At 38.7% G+C, this 15,310-nt stretch overlaps 1 protein-coding gene across 6 annotated transcripts in view; it reads right to left on the bottom strand.

Moving 5' to 3' along the window:
• The window catches only part of SPAG17 (sperm associated antigen 17), a 250,275-nt gene that overhangs the window by 88,028 nt on the left and 146,937 nt on the right, over positions 1-15,310 (bottom strand). For all 6 annotated transcript variants that reach the window (XM_003933530.4, XM_074381189.1, XM_074381188.1 and 3 more), the window contains 3 exons: positions 6,099-6,338; positions 5,049-5,160; positions 3,589-3,738 (listed from right to left, as the gene is read on the bottom strand). In XM_003933530.4, the coding sequence (XP_003933579.2) occupies positions 3,589-3,738; positions 5,049-5,160; positions 6,099-6,338 (502 nt within the window). The remainder of the gene's footprint in view (positions 1-3,588; positions 3,739-5,048; positions 5,161-6,098; positions 6,339-15,310) is intronic.

The raw sequence follows: 15,310 nt of genomic DNA, 5'->3' as shown, positions 1-15,310 counted from the left end.
GGTAAAATCTGTCTCTACAAAAAATACAAAAGTTGCCAGCTGTGGTGGCTCACACCTGTAATTCCAAAATTCTGGGAGGCCGAGGCAGGTGGATCACAAGGTCAGGAGTTTGAGACCAGCCTGGCCAAGATGGTTGACACTCCGATTCTACTAAAAATACAAAAATTAGCCAGTCATTGTGGAAGGTGCCTGTTATCCCAGCTGCTTGAGGCAGGAGAATAGCTTGAACCGGGAGGTAAAGGTTTCAGTGAGCCAAGATCATGCCACTGCACTCTAGCCTGGGTAAGAGAGCAAGACTTCATCTCAGACGAAAAAGAAAAAAATACAAAAGTTATCCAGGCATGATTGCATGTGCCTTTAGTTCCAGCTACTTGAGAGTCAGAGGTGGAAGGATCCCTAGAGCCCAGGGGTTCAAGGCTGTAATGAGCTATAATTGGGCCACTGCACTCTAGCCTCTGCAACAAAGCAGGAACCTGTCTATAAAACAAAACAAAACAAAACAAAACAATATCCAGAGCAGGGATTTCCCCCTCTGGGGTCTCCTTCCACTCAGTGTGGAAGCTGCTTTCCTCTCCGGGATTCCATATTTGGGTCCCTTTCCACAATCTTCATGGAAGCTTTCTCTCTCTCATCTTTTTCTCTTTCTCCGCCTAAATAAATCACTTTTCTGGAAAAAGAAAAATCCAGAGCAAACATTTAAAGAAACAGAAGAGAGTCGTGAAGAAAACAAAAGACATAAAAGATCTGGAGGATAAATGTACGCAAATTGCAGGTTTTACCGAAGGAAAAAAGAAACAAATGAAGTAGAACAAAAATTAAATTAACCAAATTAAAATTTCCTGAGCTAAAGCTGGAGCTCGATTCTTAGATTACAAGGGCTCATCAAATTCTAATGTGGAAATTACAAGATGATGCAATGGCAACTATCACAAAGAGAAAAGGATGACAACCCAAGGATCCTGTATCCAGCCAAGATGTCCATCCAGATATGCAGAGATGCATAAACATTGAGAGGGCATACTATTGTGTACCTCACGTGAAGAGAAACTTAATAAAACTAAACAAAAACAAATAAACCAGGGCAGAAATGGAAAAGAAGCAAGTCAGCAGTGGTGGGCGATGACCGTTCTTCTCTGCATCCTCATCTCTCTCTCTCTGTCTGTTAATCTTTTGTAGATGCATCTAGATCAGAGATTAGCAAACTTTTTCTGAAAAGGCCTGATGGTAAATGTTTTAGGTTTTGTAGGTCACGTATAAAGTGTTTGTGACATTTTCTTCTTTGCTTTTGTTTTTTTGAACCATGCAAAAACAATTCTTAGTTCATGGGCCATACAAAAACAGATTGTGGGGCAAATTTGGGCCAAAGTATGCAGACTCCAGGGATAATTAAAGCTGAAATGAAAATGGAAGGTTTAATGTTAGGGCTGAAAAGGGGACTTTAGCTAATAATGTAAAAAATAAAAAAATTGTAGAACATCACACACTGGGGTCTGCTGGGGGGAAATAGGGGAGGGACAGTGGGGGGTGAGGAGTTGGGGAGAGATAGCATGGGGAGAAATGCCAGATATAGGTGAAGGGGAGGAAGGCAGCAAATCATGCTGCCATGTGTGTACCTATGCAACAATCTTGCATGTTCTTCATGTGTACCCCAAAACCAAAAATGCAATTTAAAAAATAATAAAAAATATACGAATGAATATATGAATGTTTATATGTAAATATATAATATAGATATACATGAATAAGGATATAATATAAACATACATTAAGATAGGTATGCTTATATAAAATTATATACATATGACTAAATATATTTATTTATTTTGGTGGAAATCACCTAAATATGTAAAACATGAAAATAAGTAAACTATAATTATATATCAACGAAATATTAAATCATCAAAAAGATCTTGCTTTCAAAGATATTTAATGAATATGAAAATACTCATGAGGATAAAGAAAGAAATACATTATTAGCAGTGGTTATCATTGGGGTGGTAGAATTATAGGCAACAGTTATCTTCTTTAAGTATTTCCATATTTCCTACTTTTTAATAATAATCCACATCTTTTTATATTAGGTAAAATAAAGAAAATTCATTTTAAAATTTCTGTGTTAAGTTTTTGGGCACATTCACACTGGTCAAACATTCTGTTCTTTCTCCAGCAAAGAGAATCAGAGAAAAAAAACCTGTGTTCTTCCCGTGGGTTTAATAAGTGTCACCAACTAACCTCATATATGAAATTTAGTTACTGGCTATCATTAATTTTCATTTCTTTCTTTCTTTTTTTGAGACAGAATCTCTCTCAATTACCCAGACTGGAATGCAGTGGTGCAATCTTGGCTCTGCAACCTCTGCCTCTGAGGTTCAAGCAATTCTTATGCCTGAGCCTCCCAAATAGCTGGAATTACAGGTGTTCGCCACTACATCAGACTCATTTTTGTATTTTTAGTAGAGATGGAGTTTCACCAGGTTGGCCAGGCTGGTCTTGAACTCCTGAGCTCAAGTGATAAGCCCACTTCCGCCTCCCAAAGTGCTAGGATTACAGGCATGAGCTACTGTGCCTGGCCCTCATATCACTAATTTGAGTTGAATATTTCTAGTAAATCCTTTTCTTCTATATTCTTTTCTTTTTTTGAGACAGAGTTTTGTTCTTGTCACCCAGGTTGGAGTGCAGTGACGTGATCTCGGCTCACTGCAACCTCAGCCTCCCGGGTTCAGGTGACTCTCCTGCCTCAGCCTCCTGAGTAGCTGGGACTACAGGCACGTGCCACCATGCCTGGCTAATTTTTTTTTTTTTTAAGTAGAGACAGGGTTTCACCGTGTTAGCCAGGATGGTTTTGATCTCCTGACCTCATGATCTGCCTGTCTCAGCCTCCCGAAGTGCTGGATTACAGGTGTGAGCCACCATGCCTGGCTAGTAACTCATTTTCTTTTGCAGGTATAATCAATACCATATTGGGCAAGGAAGAGGAAATTAATTTCTCTTAATGATGTTACCTGGCACAATGGTGTTATCATGAAGTTTCATGGTGTTTTATCAATGGACATCTATTTGTAGCTCTCATCTCCAAGCAGGTAAACATATGGTCAAATGTATGGTTATTCCTTGTCTTTGCAACCTAATATATTTGGTGCTACAGAGGATTAAGTGATAGAGCACAGGAAGAAAGCCCATCATTGCAGCAAATATTGAAAAGAAGCTATACTATGGTAGGAAACACTGCAAAACGACCTGCATCCTAGAGAATGTGATTGGTATAAGTGCATAAACCAAAATTAAGGGCAGAATAGATATGAGAGACTCAGTGTTGCTCCATAAAGGTGACCAGTCTGGGTAGACTCTGTATCAACTGGAATCAAAAGCTGGGTGCCTGGAGGAAAAAAAATCAAGTAAGCAGCCCACTATGATGAACTATGTGTATAATAACATATTACATTACAGGATGGTAAAACACCTTAGTTACCATATGGGAAAATGCCATGTGCTAAGTACAAGGAGTCCACGTGTATTCCTGCCAGGTAGATGGGTTCGGCACATTGCTTAAGCATTAAGATCTACTGGCACAAAGATGCCCCTGCTTACCTGCTTCAAGATTTTGTTCCTCATCTCCTTCGTTCTCTTCTAAATAATAATGCTCTTTCTCTTCCTTTTTCACAATTTCCTTAGGGTCACTTAAGTGAATTACAAAATTGTGCCTGTCCTTTAGCACTCTCACTTTGATAAAAGTTGGACCTGAGGAGGAGCCACAGGATAGAAGATGGGCTGATCAGGATGCCGCATTAAGCTCCTTGACAAGACGTTTACACAATGCTGCATAGAAACTGACACAGGAACAGAAAACCAAACACTGCATGTTCTCACTTATCAATGGCAGCTAAACATTGAGGATGCATGAATGCAAAGAAGGTGACAATAGACGCCAGGGCTACTTCAGGGTGAAATGGGGGTGAGGACCAAAAACTACCTGTCGAGTATTCGGTTGATTACCTAAGTAACGAAATAGTATGCATGCCAAACCCCTGCAATATGCAATTTACCTGTAGAACCAACCTGAATATGAGCCCTGAAACAAAAGTTTAAAAAGCAGCATAGAATATACACCAGGGAAGGGAAATGCCTAGAGATGTCAACATCTCCATAAAAGAATGCCTGAGGAAATAAAGTAATGGTGGAATTCTAGGCGTGAATGGTAGGTGGACCAAGGAGATGTTGGCAGGCCTGCTAATCACATTTCAAACCAATTTCAGAAGAGAAAATGAACTGGCTGAGGCAACGTATACCTATAATCAATGTTATAATTCATAAAATGATATAATTGATGTGAAAGGGTTTTACAACTTATACAGATTCTGTGTTAGTTATAGTAGCTATTATTGTTATTATTATGGTAGTTAATAAGAATTTTTCCAACAACCCCTTCTCTGTTTTAGTGTTCAGACTCATTTTTCTTCTGTTTTCTCTTTAAAAAAAAATAAATCTGGCTTTTTCTTTTCAATTTCAATTTTGGTTGATCTATCATCCCTTAAAATTGACAGGACTAGGAGAAAATACTGAATTCACTACGAACCACCTGAAACTTATATGCATTTTATGCATATGTAAATCTTAGTAAGAGCGAAATAGGTGGATATTGGGAGCACACCCCAAGCTCTGTGCTTCAGAGCCACGCCAGAAAAATGAAGTAAACTCACAGAATGTGTTTGGTTTCTGGTATGACATATATTGTAATGAGTATTATTACTTAATTGCTTATTGCAGTTACTATTATACTATTTAATAATTGTATGAGAGTATTTTAATATTTTAACAACTGGAATAGTCATATCAGCATGTACCAGCTAAACTCTTGACAGGCCTATGCCTTATAGAGTCAGTTATAATAGCAGAAAATGTGAAGTCTGAAAATGCTGACTGTGGCACCTAAACTATTGTGAGGGACACAATAACACCCTCACCTAACAATCTCAAGAGTAGAGGGCCCCTGGTTATCTGAAACACATTACTATCTTTCCAGTCATTATCCAGTTACTTTCAAAGTGTACCTTTTTCAAACATCGTCTTTTCCACTTCAATCTGCCCTCCATCAGAAGGATACAGGTAGTAATTTGACCCCGAGATTTGAGTGGGTATATTTCCCATATTATATCCGTGAAACTAGAAGAGAAAATATTATGCTCTGAGTGTCGAAGCTGTAATAGACAAAAGTCAACTTATCAGTGTTAGCCAACTAAAGTTGCCGGAAGTTTAATTTCTGCTAAGTGATATGTCTGTCACTTTGCAGACTCAGAAGCCAGTGTTCATATTATTTTAAGAAACTTCTGTGGTGTTACAACTCTCTTCATTGGCATATTCTCATCACCTATTGAAAATGGAAGCATCATACTATGGTCAAGGCAGTTCAAGAAGAATTCAAGTTCTCATTCACTCATTGTTAATTTTCTGTTTCAAATGAACTGATGCTGGGGAGAGTGGACCCTCCCTTTTAGGAAGTCAAATGTAGAAGACATTTTTTACTGAGTGTTGCTAACAGAGGTCCAGGGGATTTTGACGCATGCTAAAATTTGAAAGCGACTGGTTTAGAGGAGTGGCTGCAAAGCACAAAGGCTGTTAGATTTCTTTCCATTTTTTTCCCATGAGGTTTTCCTCGTAACAGCTAGCTGAGGGAGAACTGGCAAAGGGAAGGTTTTACAAAAGCATGTGAGCCAGAAACATGATTGCCTACAGAGACAAAATGTAGTCAGCAAGCCTCATCATCTGAGACAGATAAAGCCAACTTTTGTGTTCACCTATTTATATATACCTAAAAGGATGCTTTTGTGTGAAATTTCTATCTTTACTGACTTTAGCCAGGTTCATGGCACTCAAATAAAAGCTGGCCTGAGGGTCTTTTCATCTTGTTGATTGACTAGAAACAGAGTTCTAGACATCATGGGATAGAATACAGGTTTGAGCTCATTGATACGAGGTTTGAGCTCATTGATACCCTAGGCCTATTGTGGTAGTGAAAACAAAGGAATCTTACAGAAGCCGTTTTCCCCCAAAACAATTAGGAATAGCCCAAAGAGACTAAGTTCTACAGAACTAGACTTTACCGGGTAAGTTATCTCAGGTTCTGGTTGGTGGAGGGATTCCTCTGTTACTTCTTGGATCTTGATTTGTTCTTCTTTAGGTTTCTCCTTGTAAGACGATTTTTTCTTTGAAGACCTAATATCTTCTTCCTCTACTTTATCCTTGCCTTTCTTTTTACCAGCGTCTTTGCTCTTCTTCTCTGCTTTCTTTTCTTCCTTTAAGCGTCCCTCTTCTGCTAATCGATCTTGCTCTTCTTTCCAAGCCTGTAAACACATTTAAAAAAATTTAACAGGATTTCGAAGCAAATTAAACATAGGTACTATTCAGGTTCATTTTGGAGAATAGTTAACATGACTTTTGTAAGTGGTATCTCTGACAAATCGAAATACTGAACTAGAAACCTTAAAGTCTCCTTGACTCTCTTTCTCACTCAGTTTCTGTCTACTAAATCCTGTCCATTATCCCTTAGAGATCTCTCCTCAGTTCAGCTTCTCTCATGGTCTGTTTTGCAATTTCCTTGGTTTAGGTCTTCATTGTCTTTTGCCTGGACCATTGTAACAGCCTCCTAACTGGTCTCCCAGTCTCCCATCCGCCACATGAGTTCCATCTTTCATTTAGGTCCTAAAGATAGTTTGTTAGCAATGTGGAAGACTGGATGTTCAGAGAAACATTCCTGGGACAAAATAATTCAAAAAATGATGGATGAAATAGGTACTATGATGGAGGGCAAGTCTCGTCTCAGCACTCCTAACCACAAGCCTGTCCTCAGATAGATTTGTGGCCAAAATACAGATTGCTTTTACATTTTATTTTAAAGCACTTATTGAGGCAGGATAATAGGGTCTGGAGGCAGGGAACATAAGGCTGATTCACACTTTAGCTGTGACAGGAAATACCCTCTCCATAGGGCGTAGGCCAAGTAAATGACTTTGTAATTCTTTACTTCATCCTTTTCATAGAGTGTACCCCAAATAAACAATGGAATCCTCTAGAGGATATTTAAACTCCCAAAATTTCTGTAATGGGGCCTTTGAGGTCCTATGCTCAGAACCGCTCCCACACTGTGGTGTGTACTTTCATTTTCATTAAATTCCTTTATTCTTTCCTTGCTTTGTTTGTGTCTTTAGTTTAATTTTTTATTCAAGACGTCAAGAACCTGGATTCCTCCACCATTAACATTATGATTTGATAGAAGCTCAAAAATGAAAATCACAAAACATGCAGAAATAAATCACTTTGAGCAAGAACCTGAAGAAACTGTGAAATTATATCTACAAAGACTATAGATATTATAATTACCAAATAGAGAATATAAAATAAGTTTTAAAGCATGCTTAAATAAATAAAAATAAGTATCAAACACATAAGAAAGAAAAGATCATCAAAAATGGCAAGGTGAATTTGAAAGACTTCTTGAAAATTGAATTGAATTTTTGAAAAGGCAGTATTTGATCAGATAATGGCTGAGACATTTCCAGAGTTAAAGAAAGACATTCATCCTAACATTAAGGAAGATCAATAAATCAAAAGCAGGAAATAACATTGATATATTGGACCTGGCTCATATTGACTTAAAATAGTTTATTGTTAAATTTTTAGAAATTTTGTGAGCCAACTGTTAACCATGACCATCATCTAAAAATGATATAAATTCATAATTAAGCAGGATATTAAAGATAAAGGCAATAAAGACTCAAAACTTACCACGTTGTAAGCATTTTGTTACATTTCACTATTGTCTATGCTCTGGAGTTTATTTATGTCAATTGTAATGGTGCTATGACAACTTTATACAATGGTGTGCTACTGCAGAGCACTGCCAAGGTCAGTGTTGTCACGTGGTAGCTTGAAATCAGCCATTGTAGTGGTATTTACACTACAGATATCAGCAAATGCTACAAGTCAGGATTGACTGATTATTTATTATCTAGATTTAAGGCAGTGATGGAGATCATGTTAATAATGCAGACTAGCTGTTATAGTGTTACTAGCACAGAAAGTTGAAGAAATGTTCTTCCAGTAATACAAACCTATTACTTGACTCAGCAAAAAAGTTGCTCATGTCATTGAAAAATGAGTGAGACATATCCTTTGTTTGTTTCACTTTTGTCTTACTTGTTAATACAAATACAAATATCAATCAACATTCATATTAGAACTACATGTGTTTATGAATTGTAACCATAGGTTGGCTAAGGATACAAAAATTTAGCAAAAATCAATTTATCGAAATCAAAATGCTATTTGTAACTTATGTGTAGCCATATGAAATTTACATAAAGAATATTATATGCTTTATTACACGTAACTTCTGTGCTGTATGTACTCTATATCAGAAACATTTATAACTTATGTACATATATACATACTTTTATTTTCCTAGAAAGCTACTGCTTAAGCATTTACCAGCAAACCACTGAATGTTTTCATAGCAGCTAGAGAGAAAAGATAAACTGCGGGGTTATGCCAAGATGGCCAAATAGGAACAGCTCCAGTCCGCAGTTCCCAGTGATCCAGAAGGCAAGGGATCTCAGAATTTCCAACTGAGGTAGCAGGTTCATCTTACTGGGACTGGTTAGACAGTGGGTGCAGCCCAAGAAGGGCATGCCAAAGCAGGGTGGGGCGTTATCTCACCCGTGAAGTGCAAGGAGCTAGAGAACTCCCTTTCCTAGCCAAGGGAAGCCATAAGAGACGTTTCCTGACACTCTGGCACTCTGGCTCAGATACTGCACTTTTCCCACAGTCTTCACAACCCACAGACCAGGAGATTTCCTCCAGTGCCTAAAACACCAGCATCCTGGGTTTCTAGCCCAAAACTGGGTGGCCATTTTAGCCGCAGGAGTTTTTGTTTTTCTCATACCCTAGTGGCGCCTGGAACACCAGCAAGACAGAACCGCTCATTCCCCTGAAAAAGGGGGCTGAAGCCAGGGAGCCAAGTGATCTGGCTTGGCAGGTCCCACCCCCATGAAGACCAGCAAACCAGCAAGCTAAGATCCACTGGCTTGAAATTCTTGCAGCCAGGAAAGCAATTTGAGCTTGACCTGGGAGGCTCGAGCTCCATGGAGGGAGGGGTGTCTGCCATTGCTAAAGCTCCAGTAAGCAGTTTTAATTTTGCCTGTGTAAACAAAGTCACAGGGAAGTTTACACAGCCCCTGCGTGGGGCCCACAGCAGCTCAGCAAGGCCTCTGCAGGTAGACTGTCAACTAGACTCCCTTCTTGCTGGGCAGTGCATTTCTGAAGAAAGGTGGCAGCCCATCAGGGACTTATAAATAAAGCCCCCACCTTTCTGGGACAGAACACCTGGAAAAAGGGGCAGTTGTGGGTTCTGCTTCAGCAGACTTATATGTCCCTGCCTGGCTGCTCTGAGGGGAGCAACAGAGCTCCTGGCACAGCACTTGAACTCTGATAAGGGACACACTGCCTCCTCATGTGGCTACCTGACCCCCATGTAGTCTCACTGGGAGATATCTCATATAGGAGAGCTCTGGCTGACATCTGGTGGGTACCCTTCTGATATGATGTTACCAGAAGAAGGAACAGGCAGCAATCTTTGCTGTTCTGCAGCCCTCATGTGTGATTCCCAGGCAAGCAGGATCTGGAGTAGACCTCCAGCAAATTCCAGGGGACCTGCAGAAGAGGAGTCTGACTGTTAGAAGGAAAACTAAAAATCAAAAAGAAATAGCTTCGACATCAACAGAAAGGATGTCCACTCAGAGACCCCACCAAAAATCACCAACTTCAAGACCAAAAGTAGATAAACCCACAAAGATGGGAAGAAACCAGTGCAAAAAGGCTGAAATCACCAAAAACCAGAATGCCTCTTCTCCTTCAAAGTATCACAACTCCTCACCAGCAAGGGAACAAAACTGGATGGAGAATGAGTTTGATGAATTGACAGAAGCAGGCTTCAGAAGGTGGGTAATAATAAATTTCTCTGAGCTAAAGGAGCATGTTCTAATCTAATACAAGGGAATAAAAACCTTGAAAGAGGGTTAGATGAAATGCTAACTAGAATAACCAGCATAGAGAAGAACATAAACAACTAGATGGAGCTGAAAAACATAGCATGAGAACTTTGTGAAGCATACATAAGTTTCAATAGCCAAATAGATCAAACGGAAGAGAGGATATCAGAAACTGAAGATCAGCTCAATGAAATAAAGTGAGAAGATAATATTAGAAAAAAAGAGTGAAAATAAATGAACAAAGCCTCCAAGAAATATGGGATTATGTGAAAAGACCAAATCTACGTTTGATCGGTGTAGCTGAAAGTCATGGGGAGAAGGAAATCCAGTTGGAAAACATTCTTCAGGATACTATCCAGGAGAACTTGCCCAACCTAGCAAGGCAGGCCAACATTCAAATTCAGGAAATATAGAGAACCCCACAAAGATATTCCTTGAGAATAACAACCCCAAGGTATATAATTGTCAAATTCACCAGGGTTGAAATGAAGGAAAAAATACCAAGGGCAGCCAGAGAGAAAGGACAGGTTACCCACAAAGGGAAGCCCACCAGACTCACAGTAGATCTCCTGGCAGAAACCCTACAAGCCAGAAGAGAGTGGGGGCAATATTCAACATCCTTAAAGGAAAGAATTTTCAACCCAGAATTTCATATCCAGCCAAACTAAGCTTCATAAGTGAAGGAGAAATAAAATCCTTTACGGACAAGCGACTGCTGAGAGATTTCATCACCACCAGGCCTGCCTTACAAGAGTTCCTCAAGGAAGCACTAAACAAGGAAAGGAACAACCAATGCCAGCCACTACAAAAACATACCAAATTGTAAAGACCATTGATGCTATGAAGAAACTACATTAACTAACGGGCAAAAAACCAGCTAGCATCAAAATGGCAGGATCAAATTCACACATAAAAATATTAATGTTAAATGTAAATGGGTTAAATGCCCCAATCAAAAGACACAAACTGGCAAATTGGATAAAGAGTTAAGACCCATCAGTGTGCTGTATTCAGAAGACTCATCTCACATGCAAAGACACACACAGGCTCAAAATAAAGGAATGGAGGAACATTTATCAAGCAAATGGAGAGCAAAAAGGAAAAAAAAAGCAGGGGTTGCAATCCTAGTTTCTGATAAAACAGACTTTAAACCAACAAAGATCAAAAGAGACAAAGAGGGGCATTATATAATGGTAAAGGGATCAATGCAACAAGAAGAGCTAACGATCTTAAATATATATGCCCCCAACACAGGAGCACTGAGATACATAAAGTAACTTCTTAATGACCTACAAAGAGACTTAGACTCCCACACAATAATAGTGGGAGACTTTAACACCCCATTGTCGATATTAGACAGATCAACAAGACTGAAAATCAACAAGGATATCCAGGACTTGAACTCAGATTTGGACCAAGCAGACCTAATAGACATCCACAGAACTCTCCACCTTAAATCCACAGCATATACATTCTTCTCAGCACTACATCAAACTTATTCTAAATTTGACCACGTAATTGGAAGTAAAACACTCCTCAGTAAATGCAAAAGAACAGAAATCGTAAGTCTCTCAGAACACAGTGCAATCAAATTTGAACTCAAGATTAAGAAACTCACTTAAATCCGCACAACTACATGGAAACTGAACAACCTGCTTCTGAATGACTACTGGATAAATAAAGAAATGAAGGCAGAAATAAAGATGTTCTTTGAAACCAATGAGAACAAAGACACAATGTACCAGAATCTTTGGGACACATGTAAAGCAGTGTCTAGAGGAAAATTTATAGCACTAAATGCCCACAGAAGAAGTGAGGAAGGTTCTAAAATCCATACCCTAATGCCATGATTAAAAGAACTAGAGGAGCAAGATTAAACAAATTCAAAAGTTAGCAGAAGACAAGAAATAACTACAATCAGAGCAGAACTGAAGGAGTTAGAGACACAAAAATTCCTTCAAAAAATCAATAAATCCAGTAGCTAGTTTTTTGAAAAGATCAACAAAATAGATAGACCGCTAACCAGACTATTAAAAAAGAGAAGAGAGAAGACTCAAATAGATGCAATAAAAAATGATAAAGGGGATATCACCATCAATCCCACACAAACTACCATCAGAGATTACTAAAAACACCTCTATGTAAATAAACCAGTAAATGTAGAAGAAATGGATAAATTTCTGGATACTTACACCCTTACAAGACTAAACCAGGAAGAAGCTGAATCCCTGAGTAGACCGGCAACAAGGTCTGAAGTTGAGGCAGCAATTAATAGCCCACCAACCAAAAAAAAAAAGTCCGGGACCAGATGGGTTCACAGCTAAATTCTACCAGAGGTACAAAGAGGAGCTGCTACCATTCCTTCTGAAACTATTCCAAACAATACAAAAAGAGGGAATCGTTCCCAACTCATTTTATGAGATCAACATTGTCCTGATACCAAAACCTTTGTGTATATACCTTTTGAGTATATACCCAAAGAATTATAAATGATTCTATCATAAAGACACATGCACATGTGTGTTTATTGCAGTACAACTAAAAAAAGAAAATTTCAGGCCATTATCCAAGATAAACATTCATACAAAATACCTCAATAACATGCTGGCAAACCAAATCCAATAGCACATCAAAAAGCTTATCCATCATGATCAAGTGGGCTTCATCCCTGGGATGCAAGGCTGGTTCAACATACACAAATCTAGAAATGGAATCCATCACAAAAACAGAATCAAAGACAAAAACCACATGATTATCTCAATAATCATACTGAATTGGCAAAAACTGGAAGCATTCCCTTTGAAAACCAGCACAAGACAAGGATGCTCTCTCTCACCACTCCTATTTAACATTGTATTGGAAGTTCTGGCCAGGGCAATTAGGCAAGGAAAATAAATAAACGGTATTAAATCAGGTAAAGAGGAAGTCAAATTGTCTCTTTGCAGACAACATGATTGTATATTTAGAAGACCCCATCATCTCAGCCCAAAATCTCCTTAAGCTTATAAGCAAAAATCAGCAAAGTCTCATGGTACAAAATCAATGTAACAAAAATCACAAGCATTTCTATACACCAATAACAGGCAAACAGAGAGCCAAATCATGAGTGAACTCCCATTCACAATTGCTACAAAGAGAACAAAGTACCTGGGAATACAACTAACAAGGGATGTGAAGGCCCTCTTCATGGAGAACTGCTCAAGGAAATAAAAGAGGTTATAAACAGATGAAAAAACATTCCATGTTCATGGTTAGCGAGAATCAATATTGGGAAAATGGCCTTACAACCCAAAGTAATTTATAGATTCAATGCTATCCCCATCAAGCTACCATTGACTTTCTTCACAGAATTGGAAAAAACTCCCTTAAATTTCATATGAAAGCAAAAAAGAGCCCACATAGCCAAGACAATCGAAAGTAAAACACACACACACACACACACACACACACACACACACACATACACACACACAGCTGGAGGCATCATGCTACCTGACTTCAAACTATACTACAAGGCTACAGTAATCAAAACAGCATGGTGCTGGTATCAAAACAGAAATATAGACATATAGACCAATGGAACAGAATAGAGGCCTCAGAAGTAACACCACACATCCACAACCATCTGATCTTTGACAAACCTGACAAAAACAAGCAATGGGAAAGCATTCCCTATTTAATAAATGGTGCTGGGAAAAAACTGGCTAGCCATAAGCAGAAAGCTCAAACTGGATCTCTTCCTTACACCTTATACAAAAATTAACTCAAGATGGATTAACGACTCAAATGTAAGACCTAACACCATAAAAACCCTAGAAGAAAACCTAGGCAATACCATTCACGATATAGGCATGGGCAAGGACTTCATGTCTAAAACACCAAAAGCAATGGCAACAAAAGCCAAAATAGACAAACAGGATCTAACTAAACTAAAGAGCTTCTAGATAGCAAAAGAAACTATAATTAGAGTGAACTGGCAACCAACAGAACGAAAAAAAACATTTGCAATTTATCCATCAGACAAAGGGCTAATATCCAGAATCTACAATGAACTGAAACAAATTTACAAGAAAAAACCAAACAATCCCATCAATAAGTAGGCAAAGGATACGAACAGATACTTTTCAAAAGAAGACATTTATGCATAGCCAACAAACAAATGAAAAGAAGCTCTTCATCACTGGTCATTAGAGAAATGCTAATCAAAACCACATGGAGATACCATCTCACACCAGTTAGAATGGCAATCATTAAAAAATCAGGAGGCAACAGATGCTGGAGAGGACATGGAGAAATAGGAATGCTTTTACACTGTTGTTAGGAGTGTAAATTAGTTCAACCATTGCAGAAAACAGTGTGGTGATTCCTCAAGGATCTAGAAATAGAAATACCATTTGACCCAGCAATCCCATTACTGGGTATATACCCAAAGGATTACAAATCATTCCATTATAAAGACACATGCACACGTATGTTTATTGTGGCACTGTTCACAATAGCAAAGACTTGGAACCAACCCAAATGCCCATCAATGATATGGGCAAGAAAATACGGCACATATATGCCATGGAATACTATGCAGCCATAAAAAAGGATGAGTTCATGTCCTTTGCAGGGACCTGGATGAAGCTGGAAACCATCATTCTCAGCAAACTGACAGAAGAACAGAAAACCAAACACTGCATGTTCTCACTCATAAGTTGGTGTTGAACAATGAGAACACATGGACACAAGGAGGGGAACATCACACATTGGAGCCTGTCAGGGGGTGAGGGGCTAGGGGAAGGATAGCAGGGGGTGAAGGGATAGCATTAGGAGAAATACCTAATGCAGATGGTGGGGTGATAGATACAGCAAATAACCATGACACGTGTATACCTATGTAACAAACATGCATGTCCTGTACATGTACCCCAGAAGTTAAAGTATAATAAAACACACACAGACACACACACAGACACACACACACACACACTATTAAAATAGTTTTTGTTGCTCTTGTGAATAAAATTTATTCTTTGTTTTTCTAATTGGTTATTGCTGGTGAATAGGAATGTCAGTGATTCTTTTCCATGTTGATCTTGTCTACAGCTGGACTTCCTCAATTCATTTTAAAGTTAACACAGAGTGACATCAGCAAGATGGTAGAATAGGACTTTCCAGTACTCATCCCTCACAGAAACACTGATTTTAACAACTACCCATACATGAGAATACCTTCACAAGAGCCAGGAAAACCAGGTGAGAGAGTATAGCACCTTAATGTAGCT

Source organism: Saimiri boliviensis, chromosome 11 (genome assembly GCF_048565385.1).
Source record: "Saimiri boliviensis isolate mSaiBol1 chromosome 11, mSaiBol1.pri, whole genome shotgun sequence".
NCBI lineage: Eukaryota > Metazoa > Chordata > Mammalia > Primates > Cebidae > Saimiri > Saimiri boliviensis.
The sequence above is the reverse complement of the archived record's forward strand: the minus strand, read 5'-3'. Positions and strand labels throughout refer to the sequence as shown.